General features: G+C 42.0%; 1 protein-coding gene and 1 long non-coding RNA gene across 2 annotated transcripts in view; one reads left to right on the top strand and one right to left on the bottom strand.

Moving 5' to 3' along the window:
- GRTP1 (growth hormone regulated TBC protein 1) overlaps window positions 1-5,796 on the bottom strand; it is a 34,371-nt gene extending 28,575 nt beyond the window's left edge. The window contains exons 1-2 of the mRNA XM_063149915.1: window positions 5,721-5,796; window positions 4,084-4,235 (exon numbers count right to left, since the gene is read on the bottom strand). Of these exons, the coding sequence (XP_063005985.1) occupies window positions 4,084-4,235; window positions 5,721-5,758 (190 nt within the window). The 5' untranslated portion in view covers window positions 5,759-5,796. The remainder of the gene's footprint in view (window positions 1-4,083; window positions 4,236-5,720) is intronic.
- A 1,029-nt stretch (window positions 5,797-6,825) lies between these two features.
- LOC134415242 (uncharacterized) lies at window positions 6,826-13,130 on the top strand. The gene is made up of 2 exons (XR_010026976.1): window positions 6,826-7,133; window positions 12,805-13,130. It is a non-coding gene; the product is annotated as an uncharacterized LOC134415242 (long non-coding RNA).
- Window positions 13,131-13,798: the final 668 nt, after the last annotated feature.

Genomic DNA, 13,798 nt, shown 5'->3' with positions numbered 1-13,798 from the left:
GCCTGCAGCACAGCACACACTCATTATTCCTCAGTGTCACCATTCTCATGGCAGTAGACAGCCAGGGGCTTGTACCACCCCAAGTGACTACTGACCCAGCTCCCTCACTCCCTGAGGAGTGCAAAGCCCTTTACAGTGGGCTTTTTTTCCCTTACACCATTATGATACTTCCTAGGATCTGCAAAGTGGCATTCAGAAGCAGCAGAAGAGTTCTGAAAAGGAGGACAGCTGCAGTTTAATAGATATCATTTATATGTGTAGATAGACATAGATATATCATATTCTATAAATAAGTTGTGTTTATACAAACATATATAAGCTCTCTTCCACATTATCCTAGGGAACTAAGAAGCCCTTTCCCAGATGAAGCCAGACTGTACATGGATCTCCACCCATACATGCAATACCAGTTATAAACCAAGGGCTTGATCTCAGAAGCAGCACTGTTGAATACCCCCAAGCCCTGCACACAGAATCACTCCCAGGACAAGCATAGTAGGTGGTCTAAATTCTAGACCATACACAGGTAAGATATCTTTAGGCAAAATTTTGGCCTCTGTTCATTAACAGAATATGAAACACCAATTTTTAGTGGGGGGAAACTCTCCCCCCTCTTCATAATTCAATTGCCTCTGACACTTAGTGCCAGTTTCACAAGTTTAGAGTCACACTTTATGAATGTGGTTTCCTTTTTACAAGAAAAAACAGCTACCTGATAGGGCAGCAGTCTAAAACTGCTAAGTACCTAAAGTAACTTTCAAGAGAAAAATATGCAGAAAATAACATTTCTCTAATACTATACACTACGTACAGTAACAAGATGTAAAAATAAGTAATTTCAATCTGTCTGTCCTTGTTTGATGGTAGAATATGAGAATTTTGGAGACTTCTGCTTCAAGGCAAATGTTGCATTGCCTTTTTTCCCTACTAACATTGTTTCACTCTACAGCATAGACTCAAGTTTATGTAGAAAAAAACCCTAAATATTTAAAACCAAAAATTATCTCATCTTAAAAATATTTTTGAGAAGCATCTGCACATCTACTTTTTCAGGTACTAACAATTATAGTTGAATGTTGAGGAAATACACTTGTGCTTAGAAGAAGAATTCTGTGGAAAAGCTGGAAACAGCATACAAGGGACTGAAAGCTTTATTTCATGAATACGTAACAGAAAAAAACCAAAGCACATAAGTGCTGTAATAAAGTTCCAGTCAAACTGACTTTCCTTCCACCAAACCCTGGAACAGAAATGCTCATGTTATAACCACTGTTTAATATATTTATTTTTCCCTTTCACTGTATTTTATCAAAGATCAGAAAATATCTTCTGCTACTGGTCACTTTTGCCTAGTACACCCAACAGCCAAATTCCTTTGTGTAGCATGATTTTGGTCAGAATTAGGATAGTTTGAGCAATTATGTGACACAAGTTGTTTCCCACCTGTAAACAGAGCAGAAAGCTGTATTTTGGTCCCATAGAGATAGAGTTGAATGAAACAAGGAAAAAAATTTGGAGGATCTCAGTAGTGGCAGAGGGAGAGAGAGACAGAAAGAAGGGAACTGACAAACAATGAATATAAACTCTCATGTGCAGTGGAAACAAGGTGAAGATGGAGGGGGATGGCCACAACAAAATACCAGAAAAATAATAAAAAGGAAGAGACTGGAGAATGAGTGAAAAGAACTGCCACCCAAATTCCCATGATCAGCAGGCTGCAACACAGAACAACAGAATGCATTGCTTAATTACCATTGTTAAAATGTAGTCTAATTCTTTTTCTTTATAGTGGAACAGAATTATACACATACAAACCACTCTGGATATGAGGCAAACCCAGCAGCATGTGAACAGGCCACATTTCCAAACTGGAAAATTAACACAAATCATCACTTCTTCCTGTTGGCCTGGGCAGAAATTATGAGCTTCTCTGTGTGCAGACAAATGGGTGTGGAGCTACTGAGATACCACACATACACTGCCTCTCTCACACCTACCCACAGCAGGACACACAACACTGGTTTGGTTCACAGCTACTGTGTTTGGGGAGGGAAGTGGCAAATCAAATATTCTTCTCAGTTCTAGCTTATGGCAGAGCCAGCAGTTCTGAGCAAAGCTTCATAGCAATGAAGTCAGGTCCTGGAGGAGGGAAATTCAGTGAATAACCAGCAGAGCATCTGCTCTTTGCCTGCAAGGAAATCACTGCATAATCATCTTGCAGGATAAAGCACACACCTGCTTACACAATTCCATGTGCATGTTACAGAATCCAATCTTAGTACTGAAATGAGAAGGACAGTATTTAAAAATCAGTCATTGCACAGGTTAAGCTTTCCCTCTCCTCCTCTGAGGTACCAGATGAGGCTAATGCAGGGAGCTTTTTGTAACAACTCTGAATCTACACTCAGACATTTTCTCAGTATTACTTTTTCCTGCCACTCTCCCTGGAATTACATGTGTATGAGAGAATCCATAGCCTAGAAATCCAGGTATCTTTAGCACAAGTCAGCAGCATCAAAGGTGATGTACAAGCCCACAGGACTGGTGACAGTCCAGAGCCACTGCCTGTGTCCCCTCAGTGCATTTACAGAATCCCAGTTTCCACAATGAGCAACCTATTGGAGACAATCAAAGCCACATTAAAGGCTGCTGCCGTTATGTGCCCAGTGGGGCAACATGACCATTGGTTCTGAAGCCTGGTGGACAAGGTGAGAGATTTGGTCAAAGTTTTGGCATTCCCACTGTTAGGATCACCGTAACATACTGGTTCTAAAATGCTAGAACTGGGAACACTATGAGAAATTAAATGAACTCACAGAAATTGCTAAAAGCTGCCACTGTTACCACTCACACGTTAAGAGAAGGGTATGAATCAAAACTGACAGTATTCTTCCCCAACTAGAAGACAAAATTCTGCAAAATTTCAAAATCCTCACTAATTTAAAATGGCATGATGTTCTGTCTACATTCAAACTTGACACCCCAAACAAAAACATCTTTACATTTCTAAGAAAAAAATAATATAATAGAAGTAGATACTTTCTGGTTAGCAGCATATGATCTAGCAGTTATAGCTCAAACCTACATTTTCTGGAATTTCTCACCCGTAAAACAGACATCTGTACACAAAATACACTGTTAGACTTAAAATGTCTCACTAGTTATCATCCCATTTCTGGTGCCAAGGAAAAAAAAAACAAACCCAAACCATCAGAATCACCAGCCAAAGGTTGCACCTGCAGCACAGCTCTAAATTTTACTCAATTTTCCCTTAACATTCTTCTGAGAACTCTGCCCAACTCCAAAAGACACCCAAAGAGAAAGCAACCTGATAAGCACCATTTACAGCAAAAGGAAAATTTAGATGCTTATATGAAAACATAACCCAGAAAGAGAGTGGGAGGAAACTCCATCCTTTAGTTTCACAGGATTCCCTAACACCTTCTGACTCTCTGCATTTATTTCTACCTGCATCTCTTGCAAGACAAAACATTAGTAGAGGTTTTCATGCTCTTTGAGGCAGACATTAACATTTCCATCAGCATTTCATCCAGTGCTGCATTAGCCCCTGCATTAAGCTTGCTTTCTTCACTTCTAAAGGCATCTATCATCAGTTCTTAGTACACAGCTTTTCAGCAGCATGGTACATGTCATTTTACAAAAGGAGGATAAGGAGATCTAGAAAATCTCAGCAGCCTAAAGAACTGTTAAAGAGGCAGCAACTGAGAGCCCCAACATCCTGATCCCTGGGGTTCAAGACAGCATCTTCTACAGGATCTTCATCATCCCATGTCTTTTTAAAGAGAGCACAGAGTACAATACAGCCAACAGCTGCAAAATGGCATCTTGGAGTGCCAGTGGCCACAATAGCTGAGTTACAGATGTAACAAGATATTCCTGTGCTGAAGAGGGATTACTCTTTTGGAAGGTTTAAATGTAATCCCTCTAACTTGCTTATGAATTATAACTGTTTATACTACTGGTTTTAATTTGAAGACAGAAATAGTATTCAACACTTAAAAATACAAACCTGTTGAATCCTAACATAATGCACTTTTATTTATAAAGAGACATGAAGCTCACCTTTTAAACTCTTCTGTATACTGTTATTCCCTTTTAGGAGCTTGGACCATTTTATTGCTCTTCTAGTGAGTACCACTAGGTATCTGGAAAAGAATGCTTCATAGGATGCATAATCAAAGTCTTCTGGCCTCTCAAACCCATATGGATCAACCCTACAAAATAAAAAGAATTCCTATAAAAATGTTTCTACATACCTACAGCTGAAGAAAAAAAAAAAAGGCAAGTATGCTTTAAATAACTTCCAGCTGCTATTTCTAAAAGCAGCTCAAGTCTCCCTCCTCCCAGCAAAAGCCTACTTAACACAAACTGTTACACTCCATTTAGCATATCAAAGCTGTTTAAATAAATTAACTTAAACATGCACCGTTCAGTCAGTTTCACAGATTCACTGTATTTTTAAGTAAGGAGTTTTTGGAGCAAAGGACCCATTGTGTGTGAAACTGACACAAAATTATGGCCACGTAAAAGTCTGGGAGGTATTTTTCTCCACAACACAGGCAAACAGTTGAAAAGTATGAAGTATAGCACAACAGCTCCAATATGGCCTGAATTCTCTTTCCAGACAGCTCTGTGCAGAAAAATGACAACAGAAAGTACACATGTAACAAGTTACAAAGGTTATTTTTAAAAAGGTAACTTCTGAAATTGTCTTCATGAAAATATACAACATGGAAAAAGACAAATCCTTGTGTCGAGCTGTCTTCTTCATATGAGTACCAAAATGCTTATTCTTTTATCTTTTACAATTGTTCAAAGTTACAGCACATTATCTCAGGCAGCTCAATAATGACACAGTATCAGAACTGCACAGGTGATTCTGTTCTAATATATCAACTCACCTGGCTGAATTATATTTATGGCAACTTCCCAGGGTGCTTCATACCTGCAAATTATCACCTGAGTACAGGACATTAATGGGCTTTACAGAAGTTAAACAGGCAGAGGGATCTGTCCAGTCAGACAAGGTTTCAGGACAGACGTCAGGATTTAACTTCCCGAAACACTGCCTGTTTCATTCATGGCGAAGGAATCTGGCCATGGAGCAGCACTGGCACAGCCTTGGGAAAACTGGCCCGCGGGAGCGTCACAGGTAGTAAAGCATGAATCAGATGAGGAACAATTAAATATTCAGAACCACAAATCGTTATTACATTGTTCGCTGTTTAGAAGAGCACCTTAGTATTCGTGTACTCCCCAAATCTGACACGAAGCTCACAGGTGTAAAAAGCACCGAGACCCCCGACACAGGTTTCTCTGAAGACACGGAACATGAAACCACACACACACACAAAACCCCCTCACACGTCCATCAACACACATCTCTTATGTACGACTGCGACTGCCCAGGCAGCAAGTACAGATTAATTTCATGCTCCACTCCATTCCGAAGGTAGAAGGGGAAAACAAAGAGGGAGGACGCAGGGTTTTAGGGAAGCCGCCTTCCCCGGCTGCCCTCGGGCAGGGAAGGTTGCGGCGGCCGCTCGGTGCCCTCAGCCACCAGCCGCGCCCGGGCCGCTCCGTGGGGGCTTCCCGCGGCCGCAGCCCCCGGCAGGGCCGGCTCCGAGCGCCCGGGGAGGCGCAGCTCGCCCTCCGTGCGCGGCCGGCGCGGTCCGAGCTCAGCCTGCCGGCAGCCCTACCTGTACGCCCAGTCCCGCCCGTCCTCTCGCCTCGCCATCGGCCGCCCCGCTGGCGCCCGGCCGGGCGGGCGCTCCCCAGGCCGAGCAGCGCCGCGGCCGCGGCCCCGCGCCGAGCTCCGGCTCCTCAGTTCAACTCCCTGCCGCCCTGCGAGGGGCGGGGGCGGCCGCCGGGCCCGCCCCGTGCCCGAGCCCGGGCCGGCAGCAGGCAGGGAGAGCCGGGCAGGGCAGGGGAGGGGAGGGGAAGGGAAGGCAGAGGAGGGCAGGGCAGGGCAGGGCAGGGCAGCGCAGCTCCGCGCCCTCGGGGCCGAGCCGCCTTCCTTGCCCGGCCAGCTCGACTGGGAGACGTGGGTCTGAGGGTGATCCCGGCTTATATTTGTGCACTTCGCAGTTTGCTCATATCTTGGGGGAAAAAAAATAAATTCAAATGTTTTAGCACGAGGGAAATATCTCACTAGTACGAGGAGAGAGTGGTTTCAGGTACAGCTCTTCAAACCCAAGGAATTTCCCCATAACCAGGAAGAAAAGGTTGTTGTGTTATTTTTTAAGTTCACTTGGTTGGTTTGGGAATGTTTTTCCCCAAATCACCACAATCTTCTTTTTAATATTCCCAAATTATTCATTACAGTCATAATCACAGAATAGTCTGAGTTGAAATGGACCCACAAGGATCATCAAACCCAAGTCCTGGCCCTGCAGAGGACACCCCAAGAGCCACACCATGAGCCTGAGAGCATTGTCCAAATGCATCTGGAGCTCTGTCAGGCTTGGTGCTGAGACCACTTCCCTAGGCAGCCTATTCCAGTGTCCAGCCATCCTCTGGGTGAAGAACGTTTTTCTAATACACTGAAATATTCCCAACTTCAGCCTCTGCTGATTAGTTTCCACCATAAACTAACATTCATTTAGATATTATTTAAATAATAAATGGCAGATTGTTAAACATGTTGTGTAATAATACAGAAAATTCTATTTTTAAAAAATTGGCTTCCCTGTTTCCAGAATCCACCTCTGAAATTAGCACACTGTTCTTCATCTTTAGAGGTCTTGAACAAAGGCCGAAGCCCACAAGGACTCAGCCTTACTGACTGTCAGCAGTTTCATTCATAACACACCGCAAAACAGAAGGGAGAGAGCAAAATTATGTCCCTGCTTGTCCTTTTTTGAATAAAGTTCTGACTCTGCACCCAGCAAAGTGCTTGGAAAATTACAGCTACTGCTGGGGAAACATTATCTTGTTCAGCCAGCAAGTAAGAGTTGCTGCAGACAACAGATGGGATTTCACAAGGGAGATCAACAGTTGCTCCAGCACTCTCTTCAGGAAAGCTACCTTCCCTCTGCGGGATCTCGGGCGATCACCCACACAGAAATGTAAAAGTAGTTCGGCTCCAATGGCAAGGGAAAGAAAATAAAGACGTTTGTGCTTGGTTAAACTGACACTGCAGCGCTGTGAAAATTTGTGATTGTTCAGCAAAACGTAATTATTACCTTTTTTGTGCGGGAGGGCGGGAGGGAGTTCTGTGCTCCAGTGGGCATGGGGCTGGTCCTGCGGGAGGGGAGGGGAGGGGAGGGGAGGGTGGTGCTGCTCCGGTTACCGTGCGGCCCCACGGGCTGGCCGGGGCACCGGCAGAGCCGGAGCGGGATTGCAGCCCAGCCCCGAGAGCCGGCCGGGGCCGTGCCAAGCCGGGACTGACGCGCTGCCAGCGTTGCCTTGGCGGAGCGTAGGCAGGGCACGCTCAGCAAACAGCTCTGCCCTGCGACATGGCCACGCTCTCACAGAAAATCCTTGGCAGAGGTGTGAATAGGCGGGAACGTTGTCCCACGGAAGAAAAGGAAGCCTCAGAATATCCTCTACTCTTCTAAATCCTGAAGGCACAGACTTTTTTAGGTAATAGAGTTATACTTCATATGTCAACATCAGGCTCTTTGGTGCCTTTAAAATGAGGCATCAAAAGTTCCCTGCAAACAGCAGATTGTTTCTGTGATTAATTAAGGTACATCTGCTGTGCAAAAAGGGTAGCCTTGTCTATAAGATAGTGTCCTTTTATTCAAGCCTCAAATGTTATGAACAGTTTCTCTTGCACTAACACAAATACAACGGTGTGGCTGACTCAGATTTATGCCTGTTACACACAAAAACTCCCATTAACAATGCTTAGGTTATTAATTGATTAATAGAAATAATTCCTAAATTTCAGCACAATTATTGGATCCCCATAGTTTATATGAGCCAGCCCACTGTCAAGAGAGAATACCTTGGTTGTCCTTCCCAGGCTATCAATGCTGCTCTCTTCTGGGCAGATATCATGTTGCTTTTAAAGGCATTCAAAGAAACTAATGCATAAACCCTCGAATCTGAAAACTGCTTTGGTGGTGTGATCAGCAGAAAAAGATACTATTTCCTTTTGATCCTTTGTTTCTGAAGGAGCTGGTGACAGTGGCAGAGTTCAAAAGGGTAGACTTAGTTCACATTCAGAACAGTGAAGCTCATAGCCTTCCTATCTGCCATCTGGTGCAAAAGGAAATACACTTTATATATTAAGTTCTTCCCACCCCCTTTTTGCACCTGAACCTTATCCCTGAGGTTTTTATGTTATGATGAATGTTTTTGGTAGAAATTCTCATGGTTCTGCTCCCAGAGTAAAATAGTGACTCCCTTAAAATAGTGACTTCCCTTTAAGGGTAGGCATTTAGATGTGCTCCCTGCAAAGGCAGATGAAGACAGCAGATGAGTGTTTCACAGGCTGAGGCATTCAGGGCTTTACTTGTCTCATACCCTGCATTTTAGTGAGCAAGGCTTCCGTTCTTGTGTTTGCAGAGCAGTTGCTAAATTGCAGGATGATTCTCAGCTTTATCAGGAATTATTCTGGAGTGGCTTTATGCTTCCTAACACTGTGATATATGTGCTACGTCACCTATGTTTGATGTATCAGCAGTGCTGAAATATGGTTCAGCTACTCATATACCACCCCACAGCCATTTGTTACTCTTAAGACCAGAAGTGGAGAAGAAGCACCAGGAGAAAATCCTCAATAATATTTGTGCTGGAAGTATTCTTTGACTGCCTGTGGGAACGATAAAGATTCTTTATCTATTCAAGAATGACAGAAATTTATTTATTATTTTGAATATCAGCTATGTGTCTGGAGTTTTTTCCCCTGAGGTTCTTTTTTGCTGGCTTCAAGGAGGCCAAAGAAGAGAAATCGTTAGGGGAAAGAAAAGCACTACAGGACTGAGAAAGAATAAGTTGTGTGTGAATATAGGTGTACATGGATATAGTGTGCCTAATATTTTTAAAACAGCGTGGGTGAATCTGTTCATAAGAAATACCAGTAAGAAACACCATTTCCAGCAAAGGCAGCAGCTCTGCTTTTTCAGATCCAGACAGCAATTTAAACTTTTAAAAAAACCTTAACTGCTTACACGATGGTTTAATAGCCTCTTTTAAAAAATATGAAGGCATCGACATAGAAGAAGAGATTAAAAGATAATTCTCACTACAGACTGGGTGCTGTAGTATCCTAAATAAGGGATGAAAGTCCCACAGCATACGTGGCTTCCCTAGCTCATGTGATTTTCCATACAGCCACTCATCTTTGTGTCTGTACTTGCTTAACCATGCCACACAAGTGTACCCTGCTTCCTTGCAGCTCTATTTTTTGGCTGGAGCTTTCTTCCCATGACCTGAAATAAATCTGCTGCTCCATACTTGGGGTAAAACAGTAAAGGTTAAGTATGTTTGGCAGTATAGAGTATCCAGTAAGAAGTAAACTCTGTGTGTGTGTGTGTGTGTGTGTTTGTGTGTGTGTGTGTGTGTGTGTGTGTGTGTGTGTGTGTGTTTATATATATATAATCATCACATCCAGACACCTTTAGTTCCTGTTACAACAAGCCACCTACCAAGTTTAGTCAATCCTCACCTACATATGGATTAAGGCTCTCAATCCATAATGAAATGTAATGAAATGCTGAACTTGTTCCATGTTTTTGTCCCAGCAAATTGCATCATGCTTACATAATTGTAGTCTGCAGGCCTGATTAAACCTGTTCACGTTGAATTGTTCCATCAGCATTCACTGAACTTTAGAACAGACTGCATAGCAAGGACAGAAATGTATTTTTAAAGTTAATTTCCACTATTCCCTAAAGGCTTCACAGCTTCATGTCTATGAAGGTTACTGGCAGTAAGGACGAGTTACATCCACGTGTAGTCTGGGAACCGCCAGTATTTTGATTATTCTTGGTATGACTGTGGCCCTGGGAGTCAAAGCATACTGATAACTGCATCTATAAAAAGGAGCTCTAAAGCTCGCTGCATAGCACATCAGCTGCCTGGAGAATCAACATTACCCATGGAAACCTCTGCAGAAGGGTTTCTGCACCCAGCTGCCAACCTCCAGCTGCGTCACAAAAGAAGGCTCAAGGCTGCAAGTGACAATGCTGGAAACAGCAGGGGAGGAGAAATTATATGGTAGTGCCCTCAGTGTGAAAAACACAGCAAAATTATATGTCAGAAGTGATATGGGAAAGGCACTTGAACATTATTAGCAGGAAGCGTTCCTAAGGCAGGGACAAGGGTGTCCTTAGGAAAAAGGTCAGCAGCTATCACAGATCACTAACCCAGCAGTGGGGAACTGAGCAGAGCAGGAGGGAAATTAATGAATCTACCTTAGGTCAAGCTGCAACTCTGTAAAACGTTTTTGTTATTCAGCTGACAAAGTGAAGTATTTTTGAGATGGCTTTGTTCTGTTTATCTTGTTTTTCCTTATCTACTTGAGTGATCATGAGGGATGTGCTGAAAGCCCTCTAAACCATGCTGATGATGTTTGCCTTCCTGGCTGCATGAGTACAAGGCTTACAACTGGACTTTGACATTTCATAGGGAGAGATGGTAGGCAAGATTGGAGATTATTAACTTCCTACTTGTCCCATCCCCTTTTCTTTCTTACCCCAATTGTGAAGGTACCCTGCCTAGCAAATCTTGTAGCACAAATATCTGCTGATTAGGGACGGGGTTTAATTTGGATGTTCTCTGTCTGCTATGACTTCACATTTGTTCCTAGTTGAGAAAAGTTAAGGCAAACCTTGTCCTGGCCTTTGATGGCTTCTGCATTAGGATTGCTCTGCAAGGGCTCTCATTTCAGTTGTCTCAAGTAGTATCCCAACTGGTAAAAAACAGGAAGAGTTATCATTACAGGTCTTTAAATACAGTATTTGCATATAAATGCATAGTCTTAGCTGTGGATAACATTAGCTATTTCACGTAGTTGTCTCTATGCAGTAAGGAGTTTCTCTAGAAATCATGCAATAAATAAATTTTAAAAACCCCTTAAAGTAACAACATAATTTGGTGTAAAAAGAAGAAGGTATATCTACCCACTCAGGAACAGTCATCAATTTCACACATGGAATAAGGATGAGTTTTGTAGGAGCACAGATGTGAAGTTTCTGTAATTAAATACTATTTTATAATGCATACATACAGGAGTATTTAGTTTAAGTTAGATCAGCAAATTCCTTTTCTGTGAGTTCCAAGCTTTGAAGTGCCGAACTCTGCAAAAGGTAATGTGCTCCCAAGGAGGTTTTCTTCACCACAGCTTTCTGCATGTTTATCCCCTACACATTTTAGAACTCACAGCCTGAAAGAAAAAGAAGTTTTGTGAAAACCTAAAACTGGGTTTGACAGCAAGAGTGAGTGAAGCTTCTTGGAACTGCAAGGTTATAGCAACAACCATCAGCACAGACATGCCTCAGTTCTTACATGGGATCAGCATATCAGCTGAAGTATCATGTTTTTAAATTCCTTTGGAAGGGAAGAAACTGTGATTGCAACATCTAGGATCAAATTATTACTTTCTTCTGGCTTACTTTGTCAGGTTACAAATTACATCACATGACTAATACTGCAGGAAAAATGTCATTCTCATTTGGTGTTAATTTGCAGATAAGTGTTCCTAGTACTATGAAAAACTGGTACATTATCAAAATTGAAATAATTTAATTTTTCTTTTTCATATTTCAGGTTTTTCTGACACTGTTCTTTCCCATCTTAATCACATTGAAGAGGGAAGCATAACATTGAAAATCAGCAGCAACATTTTGGTATTTCCATAGTTTGCTGCATAATTAGATACAAAAATATGTTCTCAGTCCACTGTTTGATCCTTTTTTCCATTCAAAGTGTAGCTCTTTTGTCAACAAAACACCAGTTTGTGTTTTTCAACTAAGAAATTTTATTTTAGCTGTGTATGAATTAAAGAAAATTATAGAACTTAATTTGCTGCAATTATTCAGGGAGCCATAACAATCACTGAGTGTGACAGTGCTGCACATTTATATTGCTTCTGCAACAGGTACTATTTCTGCTTTTTCATATTTCTCAAAAACATATTTTTCAAAAATTTTCTTCTCAGAAACTCCAAATGTCAAATTTTTATAATTTCCTTTTACATGACATCTTTTCACTGACAATTCTCCACGAGCAGTTCCTAATTTTCTGAACACAGCCAAGTAAGCTTTACGATAATTATTATCTTTCCTGATCTATGCAAAGTATTTTTTTGGTTGCAAATCATTGTCTTATTAGACATTGATGGAAAATTCTTGATGAAAAATTGACTGTAGTCATAATATACATGTAGATACAAATCAACTCACCAAAATACATAAGTAACTTAAAATTGACATTTGACCATTAGGGTTGTGGACCTGCCTTGTAGGGGCCCTGATTCCCTGCCACACAGTTACATTTTAGCACATGATATCTACATGTGAGGAAACCATCTGGAATTCTAAAGAATGACTGTAAAAGTAATTCCAGCTGCAATTCTCTTAACTTTGCTGTCTTCTCTCAGACAAAGCTTTTTGTATTTCGATGGCAGCATAAATGCCCTGTATAAGATTTGTTGAGAATTACAGACTTGGAGAATTTAATGTTTCTTATATGTGGGCAACAGATTAGTTTGTATAAATGAAGCACTTTTCAGCAAAGAAAGCTCAGATTCAATCCCACAGAAGTCAAGGGAATGGGCTGAGTGTTCTTCATGCCTCTTAGTAATTTTCAGTTCTTTGTTTCATCCTGTCCTAGCCCCTGGGGTTCAAGCAGCTGAGGAGTCGAGGATCAGAGAGAGTGTATGAATCACTCAAGAAGAGATGATTCTTCTCCTCTGTGAAAATCTGTCATTCAAGCCTTCACTCAAGAAAAAAAGGTGGTTTCTCTCTCCAGCTCCAGTGTCCAGCTCTGAAACCCACCCAAGTTTTAGAGCCTTCCAAGGTGCATCTCAGAGTTGCTAATCCAGAAGAAGCAGCGCAGGGAAGATCTAGTGCTCCTCCTAGCCAGGAAGATCCAGTCTCTGCTTGAAGGAACTGACTGTCTCCTATGAGATATATTACATGTGGCTGCTCTGTCTCTCACATGGCATTTCTTTGCTTGTGTTACAAAAAGTAGAGGTGGGGGCTATACATTAAAGCAAGTAGATCATAAACATGGAGGTGTAGTCACAGTTTTACTTCACATCTGAGTACTCAGGGAAAGTAAGCATGAAGGAGCTGCAAGTAGAATGAAAGTTCAGCTTTCCATCTGGTAGAAAAAATCTGCTGTGCAGAAAATTGTACATAACAATGCAGAATTTCCCTCCTGCACATACAGGATCACTTATTGCTCACACCAAAGTTGTAAGTCTAGCATCTCTATGCAAGCTGAGAATCAAATGGTCAGATACTAGAAAGATGGATGCCTTACTGAGAACTTCCTCAGATTCACCCAGTGCTTCAGAAAAAAAGAAAAAAAAAAGGAAAAAAGGAAAATAAAAGGAAAAAAAGAAAGAAGAAGGGACTCTTGGAAGTCCTCTTCTAGGGAGGACTCAGCCTTCAAAGTGCACACAGTATTCATGAGCATGACTGGGACTTATTCTGTGTGGAAAAACACTGTAGCTCTTTTGATTGCACTGCCTGTATTTTAGAGTACTGCTGTCTGGTTACTACAAGGGGTGGCCAGAGTTCACAGTGTAGGTTCTAGCACCAAACAAATGCAGGATTAGCAAGGTGTTGTATTTCCCACAGCAATGATAGTGTGTCCCTGA

Source organism: Melospiza melodia, chromosome 2 (genome assembly GCF_035770615.1).
Source record: "Melospiza melodia melodia isolate bMelMel2 chromosome 2, bMelMel2.pri, whole genome shotgun sequence".
NCBI lineage: Eukaryota > Metazoa > Chordata > Aves > Passeriformes > Passerellidae > Melospiza > Melospiza melodia.
The sequence above is the reverse complement of the archived record's forward strand: the minus strand, read 5'-3'. Positions and strand labels throughout refer to the sequence as shown.